The sequence below is a fragment of the Halichoeres trimaculatus genome, unplaced genomic scaffold (assembly GCF_033239565.1).
Source record: "Halichoeres trimaculatus isolate MK-OKI-2021-1 unplaced genomic scaffold, fHalTri1.1 fHalTri1_scaffold_20, whole genome shotgun sequence".
NCBI lineage: Eukaryota > Metazoa > Chordata > Actinopteri > Labriformes > Labridae > Halichoeres > Halichoeres trimaculatus.
This window is the reverse complement of record NW_027437198.1, coordinates 21,129,326-21,155,516: the sequence shown is the minus strand read 5'-3', so window position 1 is coordinate 21,155,516 and position 26,191 is coordinate 21,129,326. Positions and strand designations below refer to the sequence as shown.

The following is a 26,191-nucleotide window of genomic DNA, read 5'->3' as shown; positions in this document are numbered from 1 at the left end:
TTTTTTTTTTACTTAAAGAAAGGAAAAGTTACATGAAATACAATACAACTATCAGAACTGAGGTTAAATTTCTAGTGCAATAAAGGGGGTATGTATTTATATAGGAAAACAGTTGTGCAACTAACTATTGTTGCAAGACTGGAGTACGGTATACTTCAAACCACATGCAGTAACAAAAAAATGTAATTTAGTAGACCAGCTGATGTCACTGGCTAAGAAAATCATTAACATGAAGAAATTTGTTAAATTTAATGTGAAAATAGGATATATTTAATAGTTACAGAAGAGATTTATTGATACAAATTAACACATTTATTAATAACCTCTTCTGTTGTTTTTCACAGTTTGGCAGTTTCCATGGCAGTCAGTATGAGCGGCTCAAATGATGACCCATAAGGAACAGTTGTGATGTTGGACTTCTTACACCTTTCTATCAAAACTAGCACAAACTTTTCCAGTATTTTAAGCTCTAGTAGCTCTTCTGTTGGATTAGACGACATGCGCCATCCTGTAGTCCCAACAGACACCAATAAGCCTTGGCTGCTCATGATCCTATCTTCAGATCACCAGTTATCCTACCTTGGTCCACTTTTGAGCAGGTACTGACGACAGCACAATTATGGCACAATGATATGAAATGATCTATCATCAATCTTTGAGGTTTTGTCTTATTTTCTGTCTATGTATGACTATGTCTGACCTGGACTGTAAGTTAAGTTAAAATAGGATCACCTTTCCGTAATTTATTAGACAGTTATACAGTAAGAGAGAGTGTGTCCTCTACTGGATAACTGTCTAAAAATTACGGTCTGATACAGGCTGGGTATATGTTATTTTATTTAATAATCTTATAATCAAAGTTGTCTGATAAAAACAGTTGATAAGAAAGGTGCAAGTGAACACATTCAATCACAAGCAGTATGTAATCTACCATTGATCGGAGCAAGTGCAGCTGAGCAAGATGACGGCTTTAAACCGTTTCTGAAGAGGACACAGATCTGTTTAACTTCTCTATTTCAGCAAAAGTCTACCATGTTCCAATGTAAAATTCCCCTGAACTTGTGACTTGTAGTTTCTCTCTGGATGTCTCCCAATTACTTATTATTGATACCTGTAAATTAGGTGTTCCTCAACATCTATGTGGGCTGTGCACAAGGGCGTTAAAGCTAAAGACACAGTAGTGACTGCAGACAAAGAGTTAGAGCCAAAATAACAGTTTTAAATTTATTTCTCATCCGATGTTGGATTAAAACAAAGGATGCTGATATGCTTCAAATTGCTGAATATAAGCGCTGATAATCAGTCTATCGGAATGTAACTGAATCCGGTGAAACCTTAAACTTGAAGTTCACTTCAACAATAGCTATTACTGCTGCCTCATTTCCCCTCAACTACAATTTGTAAAATCTGTTTGATTCCTTTAATTTATTTACAGTGAGCCTTGATATGAAGAAAAAAAGTTATTCACACATCTGTCGATAATCTGTAGTTTGGGGATAATAAGTGAAGGGTTACCTTACAGTACCCCCCACCCCCAAAAAAGTTTTTCTGAGAAACTCCACAGTCAAAAGAAATCAGCGCCAAATTCCACTCTTTTCTAGGTGAGGAAAAACCTTGTTGTAATGGATGAAGACACTTGTTTAAAATCGTCCTTTAAAAAGCACAGCTCAACCCAGTGATTGCCTACATCCAAATGTAAAACCACCTCCAACCTATTTATTCTCGTGTCCAGAATACTCCAAACAAGTTGTTGTTCGAAAGGTTTGTGAGCTTAAAACAAAGCACTAAACATCTTAAACCAGCTGCATAAGTGGGTGACATGGAATTTTAAGGCTTTATGAAATCACACACTCAGACAGTTTTTTTGGCCCTCCCAGTTGGTAAGCGTGTCACTCGTGCTTACCAACGCTTTGACTTGGTCTTAAGGAGGGAATCTGTTTGATGTGAGACACAAACAGACAGGCATAATCCCCCTTCTTCTCCCTGCCATACCCTCTACTCCCCTTCATCTCCTCTGATCTTGACAGCATAGCTAAAACAGAGAGGGCAGATTAACACAACTCATCTCCTCAGGAGCCCTGCACTAGGTTAAGCTATCTCCCCTCAGTCTGCTCTCATTCTAGTGCAGCAGAGTGGGGCATTCATGCTTCTTACACCCTATTGTGAGAATCTATCACTATTGATTACATTCAGTGATGATTAAATGTGTCTGCGTGCGGGGGCTGCACTATATTCAGGGAACTTTGGGAACAAAAATACCCTTTCTCATGAGAATTCTCATTACAGAATGGAAAAAAAAAAAAAAAATAGAAACATTTTGTATTATGTCTAGACATGCACCAATCAATAAGTGCTGATTTCCTTAATTTTGGGTGATCTGTGATCAGTGATTGGTCCATCCTTACATATCTGATACCTCCAGGAAGGTCTGACAGCCAGCCATTGTTGCTTTTTGCTCTGAGACCTAAAACTCAGGACACTTGATTGGTTGTTTAGCATAAAGATTTTATTGTTTCACAGGTATTGTTCCCTGATTTTCAATAAAGTAAGATTAGAACATTGAAGGTATATGCTGTCAGTTATGAAACATAAAAAATAAAAATCGGTATCGGTATCGGACAAAATCAGTACCGGCAGGTCAGGCTTTTTAAAGGTCGGTGATCGGCCAGAAAATTGTGATTGGTGCACCCCTTATTATAACTTATGCTAGTGTATTTAAACAGTCCTTAGTGGTAACAATAATCAATTCACAAATGGACTCCAACAAGAGATATAACTTGCATACCATACCCCATTGAAAACGAGATGCCACATCTAAAGGGGCTAACCTAAATTAATTGCAATTGACTAAAACTGATTCAGAATGATCAAATTCAAATGTTGCTTTCAAAAAAGGTAGACACTGATGGGTAAACTGATCCTTGAGAGCAACATATTTAATGGTAGAAAAGTAGAAAGGATTTCCCTAAAAGAATAATATCTCAACTTAGAGGAATAATCTTGCTCAATCATCACTTCTGGGCCTCAGTGCATGTGTGTCAGTGTCAGTGTCTGCCTCAACCTCCTCCTCTGCCTGTATGTTGATGTTTTGGTTGTGTCGGGACGTTTCCGGGCAGAGAGTAGCCAAGATTACCTCAGCCAATCATGTCTGGTGCGCAAGTGACTTTGCATATTGACAACAGCAAGTGAAAGAAGCTAACCTGAGTGGTTATGGTAGTGGGCTTAGCACAGAGGAAGGAAAACACGACCAAAGTGAATTGAAACGCCAAACCGCTAAAGCTTGCTTGCTTTCGAGCACTTGGAGAGCAGCATGTAACAAAGAGTGACTTGAATTGGCTTTCTGCTAACCAGGTATGTCAAATAACCCAATGATAACCTTGCGCTAACACGCCAAGTCTCAAATCTCTCACACGAAACGCAATGCTACAGATGGTTGCTGGGCAAATGAACATGTCACGGTGCTGCTGGCACTGATCCAAGGAGGAGGTGCCCAGTTTGAATGTTGTGTTTACTAACAAGTAACAAAATCTCCTGCTGACCATACCCTTAACTAATAAATTCAGATTAAATACAAAATAAATAGTGTACAGTTTCTTACTTTGCTTCCTCATCTCTGGCTATGAGAAGGCGCATGTGATTCGTTGCTGAGGCAGCTCTCAAGACGTCCACAGCTCTGCAAGCAACCATGAAAAGAAATATGCATTATTGTTTTAGTTTACACGTATTTAACCTTGTCAGTTACACAAATAAAAGAGAAAGAAGAGTGACGTACCTTTCACTTGTGACTCCAACTAAACTGTCACCATTCACCTCCAAGATCTGATCCCCTGACATGAGGTTTCCTGCAGGAGGAGAGAGAAACGGTTTAAGTCAAGTGCATTTGAAGACAACATACACCATCTTCTGTCAAGATAGTCTCTTTTTCTATCACATACGGGGTTACAAAAGGAGATTTTACAGGGTGCTCTAGCTAGCTTGTGCAATCTGTTTTGTTGTTTCAGAGTAAGTTATTTTATGCTTATGTACCAACATTTTGTTGCAGACATGACATGCCATGTGGTCACGATCTGTCTGCAGAGCTCACTAACAGGATTGTTGCTAGGCACAGATATGGGGAGGCTACAAAAACATTTCTGCTGCACTGAAGGTTCCCAATGGCACAGTGGCCTCTTTAATTCTCAAATGGAAGAATTTTGTGACATCCAAGACTTGGCCCTTCAACGATCATGGTTTTTCGGCAGAGCTACTAAATGAAAGCTTCTTCTCATTGTAAAACACATGAAAGGTCGATTGAGGTTTGATTCTCAGGTCTGATGAAACAGAGACTGAAATGTTTGGTCTTAATTTAAGACATTATGCCTGGGTACAGCTTATTGCCCATCCCAGCAGGTCAACATGTTGGTAGGAAAATCACGCTATGGGGATGATTTTCAGCAGCAAGGACAGGAAGACTGGTATGGGTTGAGGGAAAGCAGAAATGGAACAAAGTACAGAGAAATCCTCTGAGAAAATCTATCCTACGGTTCAGTTTCCAACATGACAAAGACTGTGAGCACACGCTCAAGACAACACAGGAGTGACTTTACAGACAACTCGAACATCTCTGGAAAAACATGGTAAAGGCTGCCCAGAGGCGGCCCCCATCCGACCTGACTGAGCTTAAGAAGGATTTACAAAGAAGAATGACAGAAAATCCCCCAGCCCAGGTGTGCAAAGCTTGTTGTGTCATACCCAAAAAGGCTTGAGGCTGTGACTGCCAAAGGTGCTTCAACTAGGTACTGAGTAAGGGTCTGAAAACCTGTGCCAGTGTGATATTTCAGTTTTTACGTTTTAATAGATTTACAAAATGTCCTAACGGCAATGAATTAAGACTGTTTAAAAAAGGAAGCAATCAGTTGTGGCATCAGGATTCAACATTAAAACTAACAAAATGAATAATAATCACAGTAAATTACATAAAGGGGGGGCACTTTCTGTATGGACTTTAAATTACACTCTCTGATTTGAGATCTCGATCTCTATTTCGCTTTATTGACTGATTATCCTCAAAACAAACCCTACCACCAAAAGTTAACCTTTTCCTTTCACTATTGGCGTTTACAACAGTCCAATATGGATCAGTACACTTTGGTATGGGTTTGATTGGTAAAGCCTGATCCTGTATGTGTTTCCACAGCCAATCGTTTCCCCTCTTGGTTGGTATAAGCCTGGTGCCGATAGCCATGTCAGCAAGGTAATACCACGACCGTGTAGCAGCGCAATACAGTCTACCCCGCTTATAAATCCAACAAAGAAAACATCCAGCAATTTGTCTTCTTTGTGATAAGCATGTGGCTCTTGTTTCAGAGAATACTGTGCCGCCATGAGAAATACAGCAGTTGTTGCACAGGAAGTGACAATTGTTTTGGCAAATCAACAGACTGCAGTGTTTCTAGCTCCACCTTCTGGGGTCGGATTGGTATGGCTGGCACCCTAACAGGAGGGTCCTAAAAAGTGGCACGGTACGGTTATTTGGGGATCTGCTCCAGGATTAGTCAGTGGAAACACCACAAAATGCGTGCCATGTAGGGATGAACCGAACTGAACCACTTGGTGGAAACTGGGCTTAAGATACATGAGACAAACAGTTTCTTTTAATAGTTGTGTCATAAAACTACTTCATTTTCTAACCTTGAGGAGATATTACTGATGTGTTTGTGGCTTGTCTTGTCAGATCTTGGGGCTCCATCTAAAAACCTTGCCCCTTCACATCCTATTATAGAGAGTGGAACATTTAATTGGCATTAAGGAACCACTCTAAGCCATCTTAATTCCTATTTGTTAAATCGTTCTCAGTTTATACATGATAGTAATTAATCCCCTGCAGATTACTAAAGTAATTCACAGAGTAGAGTTGGGAGTTGTTGACATAACAAGCATATGACAATGACCAAACAGCAAAACACTTAAGGAGGCTCCAAATGTTACAAAAGAGGGGAGAGGTGATAAAAAGGATGGGGTGAGACCAGAAATGTGACTCCAGCTCGTTGGCTGCTCTTCCCTACTGAGGTGGTGACTGCCAGTAAAGTCTATTTCACCAACTGTAAAACATGCAATAGTTGCACAAACTGCTGTGCTTCTTTCTATTGTGGCTGACTCTGTAGAGGACAGTCCTGTCAGCAGCCTGGCAAAGAGAGCACTGCTGAGTATGAGTGGGATGCACACCTATACTGCCTGTGAGAAAATCTTGAGCTCTCTCTTCAAAAAGATGAAAGGGATTTATTCTGTAGGTCTTACAGGGGCGAAAGTGTGACGCTTAAGAAACAGCAGAGTGTTTGATGTAGTCTGTAAGTCACACTATTTAATGTTCGGTGCTCTAACATTTTGCAGCCATATTTTTTTTTTGCATGGATGCTCATTTATTAGAAGAGAACATTTCTTAAAACTTATCCAAAATGTATGCTTCCTGATAGTAACACTCCAAACACTGTTTTTGCTGGGTGTTGAGAAGTCACCAACATAACTAGCATAAATACACCGGTTTTAATGTCCCTGCATTGGCTCCCTCTGTGTTTCATGAACAATTTTAAGGTTCTTCTACTTGGTTTTAAATGGCATAACCCTTTCAGGCTCAAATTAAGTTTTAGTAAAAGAAAAAATCAGATATTTGGGGGAAAATGTCATAAGGGGTAGTTATATACAATTCTGACTTTTTTGAGAGAGACCTTCACATGCAAAGCATTCTGGGATGTTGCAAAATTGTATTAAAGCTACCCCTAGGGAAAAACCCAGAGGAGATAAACTCTACTAATTGGTGTGTACTGTATCTTTATATATTCAGGATTCATCTTATGCAGTTTTGTTTTCAAATTAATGGAGGTTGGTAGTGAAACTTACATGAAACTGATGCCTTGAAAATCTGTTTTGGTGAAACCAAGGAGGCAGCCATGTTGGAAGTGACACAGCTCTGCCAATTCCAATGGAATAGTGGGGAACTGTTTGTTTCTAGTGGAAAACTAAGTTTTGCAGTGTTACTTTTGAGAAAAAAAGGCTCATAAAATGTGGATGTGGAGTAATTAGGTAGATAAGCAATTAGCTGTTGCAAATTTGCAACACCTGATTTGAGAGGGTTGAGGGTCTTGGGTCTTCTTATCTCTCCTGCTTTCACCTGACAAACCTTCACGGTGGTCGACTGTGGTTGCAGGAGTCTGTCACATTGGCTCTTGGTAGAAGTTGGTGTTTGATCTGGGTGAGTGTGTATCAAGTCAAGTCAAGTCAAAGTTTATTTATAGAGCATTTTTAAAAACAACCTCGGTTGACCAAAGTGCTTTACAGGGGTACAAAACAACCTCTCATACACTTTATATTAAGGAGCCAAACATTAAATATGCGTAAAAACAGAAATGAAATAAGATAAGGATAAAAACGATAAAAGTAGAGTAAAAGATAGGAAAGGGAATAAAATGTAAGGGATAAGAGATACAAAGATAAAAAAGATAAAAAGAGATAAAAAAACAAGATTACTCATTTAGTTGGGGTTGAACGCCAAAGAATAGAGATGGGTTTTCAGTAGTGTTTTAAAGTGCTCAGTTGACTGTGCAGCTCTAACCTGGATAGGTAGGCTGTTTCACAGCTTTGGTGCCGCCACCACAAATGCCCTATCCCCCCGAGTGCAGAGCCTTGTCCGAGGTACTGCCAGGAGCAACTGGTTTGATGACCTTAGCGCCCTGGTAGTCATATGAGGCTTTAAAAGTTCAGTTAAATAAGGTGGAGCCAGACCATCCAAGCACTTACACTTAAGCACAGTGTATGTGACTGTTCACTGTGGGTTGTATGGCTGTGGTTTGTTTTGTAAAGCTCTTTGTGTTACATTTTTTGTATGAAAAGCACGTTATGAATAAAGTTTTGATTTGATTTGATAAAACTAAACAGCTTTTTTTATTGGATCTTTGTTCAGTCTTGTATACTAGGAAGACAAATGAACTCAAAAGGTCACTCCAGTAAAGTAAATTAAACTGTTAATGTTATAGTAAATAAAGGAATGCCTGTCAGGCCAACATGGATCAACCTCAGGTTCACGTTAAATCCAGCACTGGCCTGTTTCCATTCCCTATTCCAAGCAACCACTCATGTCTTCTTCATTCTAGCACTTACACCTTTAACACACTGACTAAGAAGCTTGCTGATCTGTCTGGACCTTCTCCTGGAAGCTCTCTCCTGAGGAAAACCTGCTGAAGGATTTCAACAGAAGGTTTGCAGACCTTTTTTAAGACTTTAGAAAGTCAAATCATAACTTGTGTTTAAAGGATTTGGTGGTTTCGTGGTGGTAAAGACAAAGGGCACAGCTGAATACTGTAAATTGTACTGGTTATGAACTGTACGCTTCTAGTGATAAGTCATCTGAAAAGGCTTAAATTTATACAGTCTATGCTTTTACACTATAGGTCACACTGACCCGTTACCGCTGTGTTCACACGCAATGGCAACAGATGCTACATCCAGTGCCCATCAGCATATACTAATCCTACTCATGTACATTCACACATAACAATTATGCCACCAAGAGGTGAAGTGTCATACCCTGGGAATAATGTTCACATGTGGGCTGCATGAGGTGGGATCTTCGGATTACGATACAACTGACTGTACGCACTGATTTCTGGGTCACAGTCAGTCATTTTATGAATTGACTCTCATATTAAATGTGTTATGTAATGCACATCTCCAAAATATTAAAGGAGTGAATGGAAAGAGTTTCATACACCAGCTGCGTGTGAATAATTACAGCTGAATGATCAAGAACATGGGTTAAAATGTTAATTTTCTTTAAGTTACGTTGTTCTCAAGTTATTTTATTAAGTTAATTCTCATTTTCTCAAAATCTTTGTATGTTTACCCAACTAGATCAATGTCTCATGCCAACAAAGTGAACAGAATCTACTTATTATGTTTGAGTAGGATTTAGTAACATAAGAGTACATGATTTACAGCACATTTTTAAAATTGCACGTAGCAAAAAAACAGGGGCAGTAGAGGTTAGTTGAATAAGTTGATTTTAGCTTGAAGTTTCTTTTTTGTTACACTTTCAGCCCCATCACCTGCCCAACACTCACTCTCAGGCTCTAACTACTTTTATTCCTACTTTGGTAATCAGTGTTGTTTTACAGTAACTGCATATAGCATTAGATCAGTCCTTTATTATATACCTTTTAATGTCCAATTTAAGAAAAAAGAAAAACAAAAAATATTTTTATAAATTTCTATGTTGTTGTAGCACTAAGAATCCAAAACCACAAAATTCAGAAAAAGTATTTCAAGCTGTAGAGACGACCCAATCCAGATTCACTCAAAATATATTCAATGAGATATGGCCAAATATAGTTTTGTCACAGTGAGCTTTAAGGTGGCAGGTGATGGAGGGTAAAAAGACTCTCTCTTCAGTGTCAAAACTAAGCAGCAGAGACTGTTTTTTCCAACTTCAAAGCCTTTTTCTAAGCCCTGATTATATTTCTGGCATTACAGACATGAAAAACACACCACTGAGTTCATCAGAGTTCAGGGATGCCCACATTGTATTTTTCCTGATTGCTCTTACAGTTTTGGCACAACAACAGTACATTCAGATCCTTTTTATCACCATAAATCCCAACTGTCTCACACAGAAGTTTAACAGCTGCTGAGATCTATTTTTGATAACAGGAAAAAAACTTTTATAGGCCGATAAAGGTGGTGGTGGTACAGGGGTTAGTCCTGTCGCTGTACAGCAAAAAGGCTCCTGGTTTAAGTCCCTGGCTGGGTGGGAGCCTTTCTGTGTGGAGTTTGCCTTTGTCCTGTGACAGCAGATTTTATTTCCCATTCTTTAATTTTCAGCCTTAAAGTGATACTCCGGGATGGAACAAGTTGGGTCCTATCACAAGGTTTAGGGCAGAAATTACCCCTACAGCAGTGTTTTTGTGCAGCAGAAGCCCAGGGCGCTCGCACCAAACACCCCCTCCCTGCTCCTCTGCCGGTTTCCTCTGCACTCAGACGGGGCCATATTTTACTTAACCAAAAACACAAATAAACACACTCCCACCGAAAAAATCTGATATAGGTCTGCATTCACGCTTTATTCAGAGAATTTTCAGCTCGTTACTTTCACACAAAAACACACCTAAATAAGGCTCTAGTTCTCATCGTGTCTCTTCGTCCTGGCAGACTACCTGCGTTTGTTTATATTTGGCACGCCTCACGGACTGATACACTAAGCGGCGAGCGCCTCGTAGCCAGCTGTGGCTCTGCAGCAGAGGTAGCGCCGTTTTACGACACGATGAGAACTAGAGCCTTATTTAGCGGTGTTTTTGTGTGAAAGTAACCCTGATGTTAATAGTGATATTTCAGAAGTAAGAGAAGTTTCTTACCATCATTTGAAGCAAGGCCACCTGGTAAAACCCTTTTGACATACACTCCATACTCCTCTCCAGTCATCTCCTTCACTCCACCGATCACTTTTATTCCTGTTGATACAAGAAGAGAAGTAGAGATAAGTGGATGCAATTTCAACACTTGAACTAACAGATGAATAATTCAGACCAAAGTCTAAAAACGGTTAAAATCTGAGTAGAAGTTGCAAAGAGCCATTGTACAAAAATTCCAGCACTATCCAGGAAACCAAGGACTGTGTAAGAAAACTAAGCAATCAAAATTGACCTCAAGAAGAAAACAGATAATCAATCAAACAATATGACGTTTGATGGAGTAGTGCCTTTTGAGTGGTTAAAATATTAAGTATTTTCCTGAACAATTAAACATTTAAACCAAAATGTCAAATATAGCTAAAAGAGAGCTCACAAAAAGATTGAAAGTTAGAGGTGACACCAAAACAAGACAGACAGAAACATGATTGTTTTGTCCTCCACACCATAAGAATGGTTCAAGCTAAAGGAGCACAAGCTTATTAAAATGCAGTAATGAATATAAATAGCTTGGTACAGATGGAAATTTAAATATCGTGATCTTTTGGGTCATTTCAAGGAGGTTGCTGTTTCATTAGTGGGTGAAAACAGTTTTTTTTTAAGTTTCTAGCCATCTTTTGACTTTCAGATGGTCGTCAATCAAAGATGGCTTTCAGAAACTCTGACCACAAAACAACTGCAGCAATATGCAAGGGTTTGTGAAAAAAAATGTGCACAACATTTTTTTCCATTTGGATCTATCAACAGGCCTGTAGCAAACAGTTAACTCTAAAAGAGAGCCGTGCAAACTTCTTTGATGTGACTGCCCACTGACATCAGTCTGATGAGCTGCACATAATGCTTCGCTCGTAGGTGGTTGATTAATCTTTAAGTGCTTCTATGGTGCTTAAATTCCCTTCAACATACGTTTCCTTTGACTCGTCAACTGAGCCACCCAGAGGAGCCAGTTTCACAGTGATGTGTGACATTCACTGCAGCGTTATTATTCTACATCACGGCAGCAGAAAGAGCAGAAGAGGCAGCGGCAGCTTAACTACAGGCACAAACTGGCATGAGATTACAAAAATGTACACGTCAGTTTCGCAAATATTATGTTGCTTGAGCTAATACATTATTCCAAATGATGCGCTTTGCATGTGCCTTAAAATGACAGACTGAGCTTTTATGCTAACGAGCAGTGTGTCTTTAGAAAAAGAATAAATGTTTCATGAAATAAAATGATTAAAAAAGACTTTGATTCTTGGAAACTAGAAAATGGGAAACATGATAATGGCCATGGTCTTCATTTAGAGCTGCTAAGCTGTTACAAGTACCCAAAGGCATATGATGATTGCAATCATCTTTGCAAGAAGTTTCTTCTGATCTTTAGACTTTCACTTGTGTATAGCACAACAGGTATTTTTAAAGACTCTACTGCTGTTAATGTGTAAAGGCTGTTGCTGTACAGACACAAGCCACACCAGCGTAGTGTGGATTGAAATCCAAATAACAGCGACATCAGTTCCCTGTATTCTTAACCCAGCTGAGTTAAGTGGGTTAGGGCTTTGCAACATGACCTACTTCCACACCCAGCAAACACGAGGATAAACACTGCAGAGACAAGCCTGTTAGAATAAAGATTCAAATCATTTCAGCTAAACAAAACAGGCTGTAACAACCAGAAACAATTACTACTGTTATAATTAAAATATATGTAATAGTGTGCTGGTATTATAATAACCACAATGTGTTTTTGTTGAGTTATATATATTATCATACAATATAATTTAATTCAATATGTATCACATTATATTACATTTTTGTTAACCTTTCCTGTTCATCTATTGAAAACCAACAGAATACTCACCTAGGCCGTTTTCACAGTCTGTAAATTCCATGGAATAAACAGCACGGTCAACTCCATATGGACCCATGAGTGTCCTGAGATCAAGAAAAGAGGAAGATAGTAAAGGGATGGAGGCAAAACAAAGAGGAATATTTTATTTTGCTTTGCTAATCTTCCCAGTTCAACTGTACATTCTTTTTTATGCAAAAGAAAACTAAGCCTTATGTTTGTCTGGGGCACCATGCAAGCTGTCAAACACATACTGTTACTTTGGGTGGGGAGAAAAGGAAACCTCAAGGTCTATTTTCTGTATCTTCAGAATAAACATCACAAAACAGCAACCTGGCATTTACGCAGACTATTTATGGTGCACTTTAGCCCACAGCACCATTGCTACAAAGGTTGATATTTTTGTAGCAAAAGTCAAAAATGTTAAGGTTTTGTGTTTCAAAACCAACCACAAGTTGTGCAGTCAGATTCTGATTGTGACTCAGCACCGGAAACCACAAGACTTGGGTCTCAACAGCTCATTTCTCTATCAGCACACACTGTAAGAGGGTGGATTTTTTAGAACTTGTTATTTGCAAAGTGTTTAAACTAACACATTTGGCTCATGCAGGGGTATGGCATACTTGACTGACAGGCAGGCAACCCCTGTAGCTAACTTGAAGTTAGGTTGGGCAAAGCGTGTCCAATATGGCCTCTGTCAACTTGTTCTTACTCTTATTTTTTATCAGTATTACCGATAATGTTTCATTGCTGCCAATTTGTGTGATGTCCCATGACTCCTTCTTTATGGAACTTTTTGATTCAAGTGTTATTACCTTTGCCAAGGAGGTTATGTTCTTGGGAGAGTTTGTCAGTCTGTTTATGTCTGTGAAAAACATAACTCAAAAAGTAACAAACAGATCTGGATGAAATTTTCAGGAAATGTTCAAAATAGGATAAAGAAAAACTGATTAAATTTTTGAGGTGATCCAGATCACCGTCTGGATCCAGCATTTTTTTAAAGGATTCTTTATCATTGTGAGATAGGACCATTTTCACCATATGTGTATATAACTCCATGATAAATGGTTGGATTGCTTTGCAAAACAATACAAGACAAGGTCACCATAATTTCTGACAGATGTTAAAGTACGATCCAGATCCTGGCAATATTCTGGATACTGAGATCTGAAATATGAAATATGTACTGGGTCATCATCATTTTCAACACTGTCAGGAAACAAATTATTGTACAAACCTGCAACTAACACAAAATTGTAGCAGACAGTCTGCTGAAAGGGAGTATAACATTAAAGTAGGACTAAAGTGTCGCGTAAAAATCACAATATACTTGGTGGAGGTCCGCGCTCTCTGAGTGCTTCTCTAGTTTGGTACTAAAAATGTGTGATGTCAAAGCTTTTTACTCAACAACTGACCCTGCTGGTTATGTTTTTTTAATATACTTTTGGCCCATACTACAAGACACAAACAAAGCCCTTACAGTGTGGCTACAGTACAGTAATACGTTCAAACAAAAGCAACAGTTTCATTACTGCAACAGGTTGAAGTTAGGATACATAAAGAGTAGAAAGTTAGTTTTCATGGCCATCTGATGCACTCACATCTAAGCTGGGACTTTTTTTTATTGCTGTTGATGGCTTTATTTGTCAACACTTAAGGTGAACAACAAATATTGGCTGGGGCTAAATGCTAAGATGCTAATGATATTATTTGGCTCCTTCTTATTTCTTAATCCACTAACTTTTTCAACTGCTTTAAAATGTCTTATTTTGTTGCAGCAAAGCCTCTTTCACCTCAAAGGGTCTGAAAAAATAGCATACAAGGATTAAAGCTGAAGACTGATTTAAGTTGATGTGATTTCATTAAAACATAAAGTCGACCTGCCATTCACCTTTAAATCTTCTTTCTGCCAGGTAATGTTAACTCTCTGAACTTTGATTGGCCGGCGAGGTGAAAGGTGAGAAGTGCAATTGAGATGCTCATTATTTAATGAGAGGGGAAAATACTAACAGAATTAAACTTTTCAGTGATTTAGCAAAACACTTATCTACATTTTTTTTCATTCATTCATTCATTTAAGTTTATTCAGACAAACTTGTTAACTGAGCGAGAAATAGCAACAAAACAACATGGTAGTCTGAAAAGGAGCAGGCTGAAGCTGAAGCTTATTTTACCCGCCCCCAACACAAGTTACACAGTTTTTAAAACATATAGATGGCTACCAGCCCAGACATCACAGCTTTAACAGAAACTACCAATTCTTTTTTAAACCAATATGCATCACAATGCTTTAATACAAGACACAAAACAAACTATACTGGATGCAAAGACTTTTCAACATTTTTTTTAAACAGTTATTGGTCATCCTCAACATAGGAATTTAAAATGTTTTGCTTGGTCTTCTTTTTGAATTGAAATAGTGATTAACAGTCTTTTTGCTCTGGGTCCAACTTGTTCCAAATATTAACCCCAGCAACAGAAATACAGTGCTGTTTTATGTTTGTTCTTATAATCTGTTTTTTAAATATTTCACCTCCTCGGAAATTAAAAACCATATCTCTCTTTTGAAACAATCCCTGAATGTGAACAGGTAACTTATTGTTCTTTATGTTATACATAAACTGGGCTGTTTTAAAGACGACCAAGTCCCTAAATTTTAAAGATTTCAGTTTGATAAAAAGTTTGTGTGTTTGTAGGTCACTTTATTTACAATTCTAATTGCTCTTTTTTGGATCACACAAATCGGATCAAGATTAGTTTTATACGTATTCCCCCAAACCTCTACGCCATAGGTCATATAAGTTTTTTTCATTCAGGAACTCTTTGACTTTTAAATTATTCCTAGTGATTTACATTTCATGGCTTTGCCCCCATAAAGCAGGAGGCATGTCGTTTTATATTAAATCTCTGACTTTTCAGCAGGTAAAAGTAAGGTTGAAGACTTAAATTTAATCAAATTTGAGGATTTAGATTGAAAAAAATGAAAAAAAAAAAAAAAGGTCGTGAAAATCAGATTGTATTGTAAATAAACCGAACATTGGAGGCTAGGGATGCTGCAATTCCGCTGCATTTCGCTAAAACACCCCGGGAGCATAAGGACATCATGAACTGTTGCCCTGGTTTCTGATATGATTACATATGGTGCATGCCGTCTTTTGCTGTAGTTTCTGCGACAGAAACAACCCCTACAGTGTGTTGTTTGAGCAAAAAGGTGTTCAAGTATATGTAAAAAAGGAGATTCTGCCGAAGTTTTTTGAGCATTGTTGCTCCGGCAACCACCTTTTGTGCGCGCGACGCACAAGCGGCATGGACAGATGGTGACAGGTCTATCCTATCTGATCTTATCGAACCGAAATACCACCAGTAAAGACTGTTCTCACGAGCTTCATTCGTTTGCTGTCATATTCGGTCGTTTGACACCAACACGTCACATAAAATATGTCCCTACTGAGGCTACCTCTGCCACTGAATGCCGCACCACATGTAGGCTGCTGGTTTCTCGAATAATACAGATAACTGCAAAGCGCGCGAGCATTGCGCGAGCCACACAACAACAACATAACCGCATGTTTTTCCTCATTCCGCAGCCTCCACCGCACAATTGTTGCGGTAACATTAGCTGAAACCGTCACTTACTTCAACATCACATAGCACACTTCACGAAAGTAAACACACACGCTTCAATCAGTATCTGACAGCCTCAACCTCAACCAACGTCACTCGCTCCATTAGAAATGCATTTTCCTTTGTTTACCTGCTAATGATGACAGCACCTTTGTACATCACGGAGAAGGTTGGCATTTTGACATGGAGCCCGCGTCTACGGTTTGACAGACGGTAGGTCGTTAGGAGAATCCCCGGCTTTCAGCCCTTAGCCCGCAACCTCAAGGTGGTCTGTCAACACAGCCAGCCTCTAATTCCAGTTAACCAGACTGTCAGCGCCAAACATTCCACCTTAACCCACAGAATTAATCTCTTACATAACCAAAGTCGCCGAAATTAAAAGGGCATTGACTGCACTGACACTAGAAATTATTTTTGCAGCTTATCTGTCATACACATTTAGAGATTTTTTTCAGCTTCCTCGGAAGAGAGAGAGAGCATTGTTGCATGCCCGTGCAGGATATCCTCAGCACAGCCCATTCATTTCAGAGGACTATGATTATGATATGATATTTATTGTATACAAAAATACTATCTATACATGTTGTATGTATTTTTTTTTTTAAATAAAGTTTAGAATTTGAAATTTTTATTAACCATTTCAGAAATCAAGACAAACATAAATACTTGCCATAGGCTAGGGATCACTAATTTACCACAAAGGTTTGCACTCAGTCAAAATAGTGCTAGGTGTAAACAAATCAACCCAGGATTAACCAGGTATAATTTAACCTCTATTTTCAGTTAAGTTTACAGAATCATACACAACTGTAAGAGTTAAAGCTCTTTGTTATAGTTTTAAAATTCCCTTTAGATGCTAATTGTTAATTCAGATGTTAAGAAGCTATTTAGCTGCTTGTTGTTATGCAAGTTTAATTATGTACACACTATAATACATCCATTACATTTTGAATTCTATACAGACACACCTGTGTTAACTTTTGTTGACACCTCTCAATGCATTTGTACATTTTCGCACTTAACGTGCTTTCTCTCACACAATTACATTCACACTCAAGTAACGACAAAACTTAAAACTGGGCTTAATATGAAATTAACTTCGTCAGAACACCTTCAGTTTACGCTTATGTTTCTTTGCAAACAAGCACTACACATCCTCACAATTCAACTCGACCAACTTAAAAACAACAGAAAACATACCTTGCAAAGCTAAGAGGCAATTTCAACCTATAAAACATCTTTTTTCCTTTTTTTGTGATCATCGGCTCTGACTATTGTCTGTCATGGTGCCCTCTTCCCGCAAAGCAGACGCTGACATTGATGATACTGTATGAAAGAAAATAAGCTTATGGCAAAAGGATAATCCATATGGTTTAATGTGCTAAGAATAGATCTTTTTGAGAGGGCTGCCTGGAGTCTCCAAACACTCATCACTGGGTAAATTGTTAGAAGTCTCAGCAGGAATATTTTTGATCATGTCGAGCACCTATTTAATCCACTCTGTGCTCACAGTTTAAACTCAGTGAGCCTATCTTGTATAATACTGTGTGTATGAACCATGGGAATGGACTTGTACAATCTGGTCACAGATTTGTTTTCTTGGGATGAGATTTTACCAACCTCATCTATTATACATATTATTCTTATAAGAAAAAAATACTCTCTTTTCAAAATACACCTCAACAAAAACACCTTCTTAATTTCATAGCATAATGTTACCACTTTAATCTTTTTTTTCTCTCTGAAATCTCTGTGTACACCTTGCTGTCGTGGCTTACCTTTTCATTGTAACTTTTTTTTTCACATTCATGTCGAGTTTGTGTTTTAACTCAAATAAGTGTGCCCCCCCCATGAAATAGTACGTGGTTTACCTCAGAATGCTAACAGGTTATTTTTTAAGGAAATTCATTATACCCCCTTCCAGCCTTAAACATATTAATACATTTTGGATCACTGTTTGTGGGCTTAAATATCAAGCAAGAGGGAAGAGGTACGGGTTGCAGCATTTTGTGAAGCATTTTCTCTTTACGGCCACAACAACTGTAAAAGTAGAAGATAAAAAGCTAAATTTTATTCATATTTTAAAAAGATAATCTTGTAAGAGTGGAGGAATTCCTAATTTCAATTTCAAGAAAGTTTAGCACATTGCTATGGTTGCCAAAATATGAATATCTTTACAAAGATGATATTGAAACCACAGTATCATGTTTTGTACATTAAAAGCTTAAAACAGGTACAGGCAGCAAAGTATACCCTACAAACCTGGTCTGCAAAGCTTCCTTAAATAACTTTAAACAAGCTTAATAAACAGTGAGCTCACAGAGCAAAGTTGATCACAGTCAATGCACCAAGTAAAACTTGCTCTACTCTAAAATGTTACAACTTGCACACATTTCAAAGTACTTTAATAAAAGAAATGGATGGATGAAAATGATGAGTCAACATTTGAAAGTAGTTTTGTGATTTTTTTCTTGATGATTTCACCGAAAAGTGAAACACTTACAAAAATGACATTCGGGATGACCAAGAACAATCTGCGTTCATATTGAAGCTCAAACAACTGAACAACTTCAGCTTTTATTCGCTGCACTCTTAAAGTTATGGGTGGGGTTGGTTTTGAGGTCACTTTGATTTACCACAGTATTCCACAACATAAAACCCTAAATTTGAAACAATGTAATACATAAACGCAACTTTGTGAGCTGTTTTTAAAGTTACTTGGAAGCTGAACCAAAAAAGAAAACCATAGGCTGCAGCGTGCTTACAGTGCATGCATACACAATAGAGCAGTTTGATTTTTTGGGCTTCAGGGTACTAAAACTGTATTGATTCCTTTCTCTTTCGTGGTAGATGAACTCTTCTAGAGTCTTGGTTGATCTTGTGACAGCCACAGATGCTACTGATAACAGAAAGACTTTTCAGATATAAAACGAATCAAAAGCTGAAGAGGAGTCACACCTTGAGTTAATGCTAAGTGAATCTCTAGTTATGTGCAATTTTTGATGTGGTTTGAAGGAAATTTATGGATTTCTGTTTAAAGGATTTCAGCTGCTACAGACAGGATCTTCAAAAAATTAAATTATGCATCAAAGAATGCATTCAAATTACCAAAAATTAAAATAACTGATAGAAGTTCTGTCTGTTCTTATTAGAAATAAATGTGATAATGATGAAATGAAATTACGACTTTATTTTAAGGAACTCGATTCTGTGATAGTATTTTAGCAGGGGTTTGGGGAAACGTAATAAACAATGATGGAATGAAAGATTTCTCTGTGAATTAGTAGTCACACAAGTACACACAGAACAACACACATATTCTCATCACAGAGATTTATTCTCTTCTTCCTCTTCATTGCAGCCATGGCAACAACCATTTGCCTCAGAACTTTAATCACTAAATCTGCACAGTGGGTCATTATCAGATTATGGGATTAACCAATCCTCACTGAAAAGTCAAACAGGCCCAAACCCAATCACAGAGAGACATGATTGCAGTGAATCTCTTGTGTGATCAAGATATCGTGTGTGTGTGCGTGTGTGTGTAAAAGAGAGAGTGAGAGGAGAGGGAGTGTGTTTTGAAGCAAAGAGCAACACAAAGAAAAGACTAAAACTGACAGGAGTTTCCAGTAGCAAGGCTGCCCCCTACAGTCAGGAAAAATTATAAAATTTCAGAGATAGATGAGCATGTCATCATTACATTTTATTTGTTTTATTTTTAAACCACTGTATCTATCTTATTCCTTGTATATGTTCCATGTATAACTTTGTTAAAATGTGTCAGAAAAATAAAAAAGTTATTGTCTGGGGTGCAGTGGTAGAGTCAGTCATCAATCAATCATAAATTTGGTAATCTGAATCCTGCAGTCCACATACCAAAGTGGGCAAGTCTGAACCCTTAATTGCTCCTGGGCTGTTCCTGCAGAGTGTTTTTCATGTGGTTTCTACAGTTACCCTCTGTATGAACCAAATATCGAAGCTTTTTGTCAAGCTACAGTAAAAGTTTTACTCACGGTCGAGGTTGTCAACGGTGGATGAAAGAATAACACGGGTCTGCAGGAAACCGGTCTGAGACTCAGAGGAAAGTAAAGAGCTTATACATTAGTTCATGCACTCGTACAGCAGCAGGAGTAGCAGCTGCCTTTTTATTAAAGTTTTCAAGACATCCAGGAAGATTTAAAGCTGATGACACGTAGAGGGATAGAGGAGAGACAGAGGGAGAAGAAACAAGCTCAGTGCACCAGATCCCCGCAGTTCATAGAAGCAGAACTTAAAGGGGGCTGAGGCCTGAGCCAACCCCCAAAGGATTTTAAGCATACTCTCTGCAGTGTCTGTCTCTGGTCTTTGACCTGTATAAAAGATGGGGCTGAAACCTCTACCTTCCATACGACTTCACAAGACTTAAGATGCCATGAGCAGACCAGCAAACTAGGAATGTTATGTTCTACAGTGGGAACAGAGCTCTGTAAAATATGTTACTCTACCATCAGATGCTATGTGGCTCAGTAGAGGAACCTTAAGTTTTATTTTGCATACAATAAGGAGCCAAAGTAGGGAAACTGATGTCCAGTCTGAACTTGAGCTGCAAATCTTTGAATCATTTGAAGAAATCTTTTGAGACTTCTGACTCTGATTAAAGAGAATTGCAGCAATCCAACCTAGGAGGAACTAAACTTGTGGACTTCTTTTCTGCATGATTCTGAGACAGGATGTATCTCATCTTTGTGATACTGTGGTGGTAGAAATAAGGGGTATCCTTGAGTCTTAACAACTTTAATCTTTTTTTCAAGTTGCAGATCTTAGATCTTTCCAGGAGTCCCTGAGCTCCCTTTATTTTGTACAAGCCTCTGGATTAGTGCTGTAAATGGTGTGCTGCTGTGTGCCAGCCTTCCTGCAACTATTGTATCCTTATCGGTACTATGCCAATGTAAATTTCCGAACAGTCCAACTCCAACTGCAATGATTGCCACTTTGATTCCTACTCCTATTATCAGCACTGTTTGATTATAGATGTGAAGACCTAACTGGAAGTTTTTGCAAATAGAAACTACTTTTATCTCTGCCTCTTTCAGTAATTTTCCTCTCTCCCTCTTTCCAACCTGGTTGACACAAATGAGTCTGGTTCTGCTGAGGGTTTCTGCCTGTTAAAAAGACGTTTTTTTTCTTGCCACTGTAACCTGCAAAGTGCTCTGCTCAAGGGGGATTAAGATGAGATAAGACTCCTTATCTTGTCTTGTTGTTGGGGTTTAGTTAATCAGATAACATTAGTAAGGTAGAGCAGGTATTTATGTAGAGCTTCACCACCTTTTACAGCTACTTGATAAAATGTCCACCAGTGTTGATCAGTTCCACGGCAGTTTGTTCAGTGTCCTTCAGTGGACACTCCAGCATGTGGACATATCAGTATCAGCCGAAATGTAAAAGTGGGCCGATATTTACTCATTAGCTGCCAGCTATTTCCAGAGCATCTTGAACAATCTTTTAAGACCCAAACAATATTGTTTTCTATGGCTATGTAAACATCAAAACTACCTAAGAAGAGTGGACTCTATTCTTTTATGTCTCTCTTCCTGTTTTTGATCGAAAAAACATACTTTTGATTGCGGTTATTTCAGGCGCTCCATCCTTTGAACCTTTCCATGATCTCCGTCGTCTTTTCTCACGATCACGCTGCTCTTTCTCTCTGAACTACCTCGACATATCATCTGTGTCAAGATTGTTTTTTTTTTTTTTTTAGTTCCAATATTGATATCAGTAAATATTGGTATCAGTATCGCCCCAAATTTCCATATCTGTGTATCCCTTGAATATACTTAATGTACCACAGGATGCTGCATGTGAAATGTATGAAATGACTTTATCGTGACCATCAAGTACAAATTGTCATGTAAACGTCTCAAGACGCACGTAATTCTCTTTTCGGTTTCAGTTCTTTCACTTTCTGGTGGTGCTTCTCGAACAGCAAGCAGCACAATACCCTGCCCACCCAGAAAACTCTCCTGCCCATGAGTGTTTTTGTATTAGGAGAGGAGGGAAAAAAGTTGCTTTCATATCTCATCAGTTGCAGGTTTGGGATTTGCAAATGCAAGTTTTAAAAAATTCAACTGAAGGGGTTGAATTTAAAATTTAAAGAGTGCTTCAGAGAAGAAATAAGAATATTGAGATGTATATTGTGTATCAGGATATAGCTTAAAAATACTGAGATATTGGCTTTAGGCCGTATCATGCAGGCCTACCTGGGAGTGAAACCTAAACTTTCAGATAACCATCTCTTCCACTGAGCCGCAGCCGCTTCTCAAATTGCCTTAAAGTGCTTTGATCAGGGTTGATTCAGAAAAGTTAAGATTAAGTTTTGTTTTGTTTTGGTGGTTTTATAAACAGTTTAACAAAATATTCCCAGCTTTTTTGTGAGTTTTAAGAGAACAAAAACCTGACTGAAGGAACATCAATCTAGTAATTTAACAGGATTTGACATAAAGTATAAAGGTTGACATCCTGTGAGAGATTCAGGAGCAAAATACCTAGAGGATGTCAGCAAAAGACTTTCCTCTCTTGTCTCCTAAAACACTTCAGACCCAGTCAGTTCAAACCTCCATGTATCTCTGGTTTATCTACCAAGCAGGATGATAATACTGCAGAGATTAGCATATCCAAGGCTGCGTCACTGTAAACTAGAGGCTTGCCACAGGTCACTCTGCCATGGTCATTTGGAGTCTAAGATAAATTATAAACTGTTAATAATCACACACATTCTGCTTTCATCTACAAGCATACAAGGTTTTTAATAAGTTGCAAATTCAGCTGTAATAACGGTGTCAAGATCATAAAAATGTATTTATGTATTCTTTGTGATCTTGAGGTCTCATTGGCCGCCAGTAGAAAAAATGATACAAACATTTAAAAGAAAACTTCAAAGGTTTTCTTTCCCCTGAAACACTAATTATTTTTTCTTCACTTTTGCTTATTTAAAGGACAAAAAGCTCCACTGCTACTGAGCTGTATATCTGAGGGGTTCTCCTGAGGGTTTTAGCCTAAAAAAATACATTCTCCAAAGTGTGTGATGGCTAAAATCAGGTCAGGGAAAACTGTGAAAACTGACACAGTATTCAAAATTTTAAATTTAAAGAGTCTTGACCTTTAGAAGCTGGCAACCTAATTATGTGTATGTGTATGTGTGATTATGTGTTTTCTATGAATATTCTGTGGAAAGCAGAGCCAGGATGTTGCTGACTTGGATAAAAAAGAACAGCAATTAATGTCACAATTGAAGGTTTAAGGTTTGAGGTTTTGTTTTTGTTTCTAATATCAAGAGGACATTGAGAATCATCTAACGTGTGTTTTTAAGGTTGAAACAAAACATTTTGTTTTCAGTAATGTCAAGAAAAAGGCATTGGATTAGGAAAATGTGGAGGCAAGCTTTGGTACAAATAAGGAAAAATAACATATTACAAAATGCATTTTTAACTGAATGTACCATGTGTACCTATTATTTTTTAAACTGCAGCAAGTAAATAAAAAAAGATGTCGTCATCTAATTTCTTATGGACATTTTTGCACTTTCTATATTCTTTCTTACTTTTGTTTTCTTAAATGCTGCGGTGACTCCTGAATTTCCCCTCGGGGATAAATAAAGTATTTTCTATTCTATTCTCTATTCTAAATAAAAAATGTGTTTTTTTATTTTGTTTTTTACATTTCTTCTTTTCTTTTTTTTGAGGCCGATGTGAGTTTGGTGCCCATACCAGTTTAATAACTAAACTAAGGTCTTAAAATCAGCACCTGAAATTTTTTTTTTTAGAACTGCTTAATAAAAAACAGTTTGTTCTTCTACGAAAAACGGTCATGTCAGTAAATACAGACTGCAAATTGATGAGGACATGCTGATAAATCCTGTAATTCATAATTTAAGAGATTACTGTTAGCTAGGGATGGGTACTGAATTAGGTACCTTTATAGGTACCAACCAAATTCAGTCAGAAGTACCAGGTACAGATTCATGTCAAAACAAAATGTACCATGTTTAGGTACCTAAATGCATCCTTGTGACTGTGAGGGAGTAGAAGAGTAGTCAATTCTCCATGCTGGACATGAACACAGCATTACAGGGTTATATACTGAAGAATAAGTTTGTTAAAGTAAAAATAATTTACATTTTATTATCAAGCCAATTTATATTTTTTACCACATATGCACACAAAAGTACTGAAAATTGGTACCATTGAGTACCGATACCAATTGCCAGTTACCGAGAATTGGTACCATATCGTTTCAAATGTGAAAGGTACCCATCCCTAATGATAGCATTTTGGACCCTTTTGCCCTATTTCAATCTACTTGTGCATTTGTGTCAATCGGATGATTGCGGAGTGATCATGGCGAACTTTTTTTTTGTTCATATCAAGTTAAATTTCTTTTAAGCTGTAAGAGTGCAGTTAAGTTCAATGTCTGTTTGATTCAGTGTTTAGTCTAATTGAAACATTTTCTACATTAGATTAATTGACCAAAAGTTGTGTGATAAAAGGAACCGTAATGGTGCTCATGCAAATCTACTGTGAGTACAGTTGTATTTTATCATGGTGTGTCTCAGTTTCAGAGACAGTCTTTGAAAATGCACAAGCCAGATCTTCCTGAACGTTTTATAAGCTTCATAAGGACGGTTGTCCCTGCTGATAACAGCCATTTAGTTAAAAACAAGTGGACTTTGCACATCCATCCAATTCAATTCAAATCAAGGAAAAAAAGTAAGACTGGTTCCTGACATGTTGACACCCTGATACAGATGGAGCAGGCCACTCAGCTAAGTGAGGAAACATCAATTGGTTGAGGGGGAGAGAAAAAATACATCAGCAACACACAAACTTCCCTGGAGACGTGTCCAGTCAGCATTCTGCTTCACGATCAACAGAATGAGAGAGGAAATCAAACCCGAAATACTCATCAACAACAAATCTTCCATCCCCAGGGGTGAATTTGGTGGAAGTCGATAGAGGCTAATTTAAAGGTCATTACCACTTATTGATAAAAACTGACCGAGGGGAGTGCAGCTGCCTTTAGCAGTATGTTAAGACCGAAAGAAAATCTCCTTTTAAAACATACCGAGAACACAAGAGTCCATTAGATTTTTCTCAGCATCTTTGTTTGGAATTAATCCAGGAACCAATTTTAATGTTGTTAAGATTTCTAATGATATAAATCATAATATACAAGCAATCAATTTATACATACATCTATTTACGCAGAACTTAAGGTGATGAAAGACACTTGTACATTCAACGTGTCCCATAGAAGACGGGAAAAGATGTTTATTCCAGATGACTCAATGAGAGCATGTTGTGTCCTGCAGAGCCAGAGCAATGTTTGCTGTCACCAGAAGCCTGAACTCCCGAGGACAAGAGGTGAGCAAATAACTTGTCTAATCGTATCCAGTCACACCTGTCACAGCCTTTGGCCAATGTCACAGCAAATATCAAGTCAAGGACACAGAGCCAAAAAAAAGGAGAAGTCTGAGTTCTGAGCAGTTTCAGGGGAAGTTTAAGGCTCAGATTGTAGCTAACTTTAAAACAGGGAAATCTTCTGAAACAAATATTAATAATAAAACAGCATTAAAAGCCTCTCTAATGAAAAAGTTTAAATTCATTCTTTCCTCAAGTGTTTCATGTATACATGCTTATTCTTGCTAAACGGAAACTCAAATGATTTAAAAACCAATAGTTTTACATAGTTATGATACAGAATGGATGTAACTCAGGCCAGTATTTGCAGACAACCTTTCTCTGTATTACAGACATGTTTAGTATGCTGTAGTATTTTCCATACTTAACTCTAAAAATCAACTTAAAAGCTAACTTACTAAAACAGGGGTGGCCAACCTGCAGCTCATGAGCCGCATGTGGCTCTTTGTATTTCGGTGTGTGGCTCTTCTATCCACTATATAGTTATGAGTAACGGTGTGCCGATCAATCTAAAATATTGATATACTGATGCCAAAGTTGGGCTCAGTATTGATCAATACTTAAGTAATGAGGTTGATACTTAAGTTTCAGTTTCTCTTCTCTACATATGCTCCTCTCAATAGCTCATAGATAGATAGACAGATAGATAGGTAGATAGATAGATAGATAGATAGATAGATAGATAGATAGATAGATAGATAGATAGATAGATAGATAGATAGATAGATAGATAGATAGATAGATAGATGGAACTTTGTCTCTTTTGCAGTAAAACAGACATTTGTCTTTGAAACGGCTCCAAATAAAAAAATATAAACACAATAAATCTTGCTTTAGAAATGGGAAAC

At 37.9% G+C, this 26,191-nt stretch overlaps 1 protein-coding gene across 4 annotated transcripts in view; it reads right to left on the bottom strand.

Moving 5' to 3' along the window:
* LOC141809049 (syntaxin-binding protein 4) overlaps positions 1-26,191 on the bottom strand; it is a 56,716-nt gene that overhangs the window by 20,422 nt on the left and 10,103 nt on the right. For 2 of the 4 annotated variants that reach the window (XM_074695858.1, XM_074695857.1), the window contains exons 1-5: positions 16,022-16,364; positions 12,280-12,353; positions 10,380-10,475; positions 3,773-3,842; positions 3,599-3,673 (exon numbers count right to left, since the gene is read on the bottom strand). In XM_074695858.1, coding sequence (XP_074551959.1) covers positions 3,599-3,673; positions 3,773-3,842; positions 10,380-10,475; positions 12,280-12,353; positions 16,022-16,068 — 362 coding nt within the window. In that variant the 5' untranslated portion in view covers positions 16,069-16,364. Of the gene's footprint in view, positions 1-3,598; positions 3,674-3,772; positions 3,843-10,379; positions 10,476-12,279; positions 12,354-16,021; positions 16,366-26,191 lie in introns of those variants that run through there. The other 2 variants (XM_074695859.1, XM_074695860.1) reach the window with 2 other exon arrangements.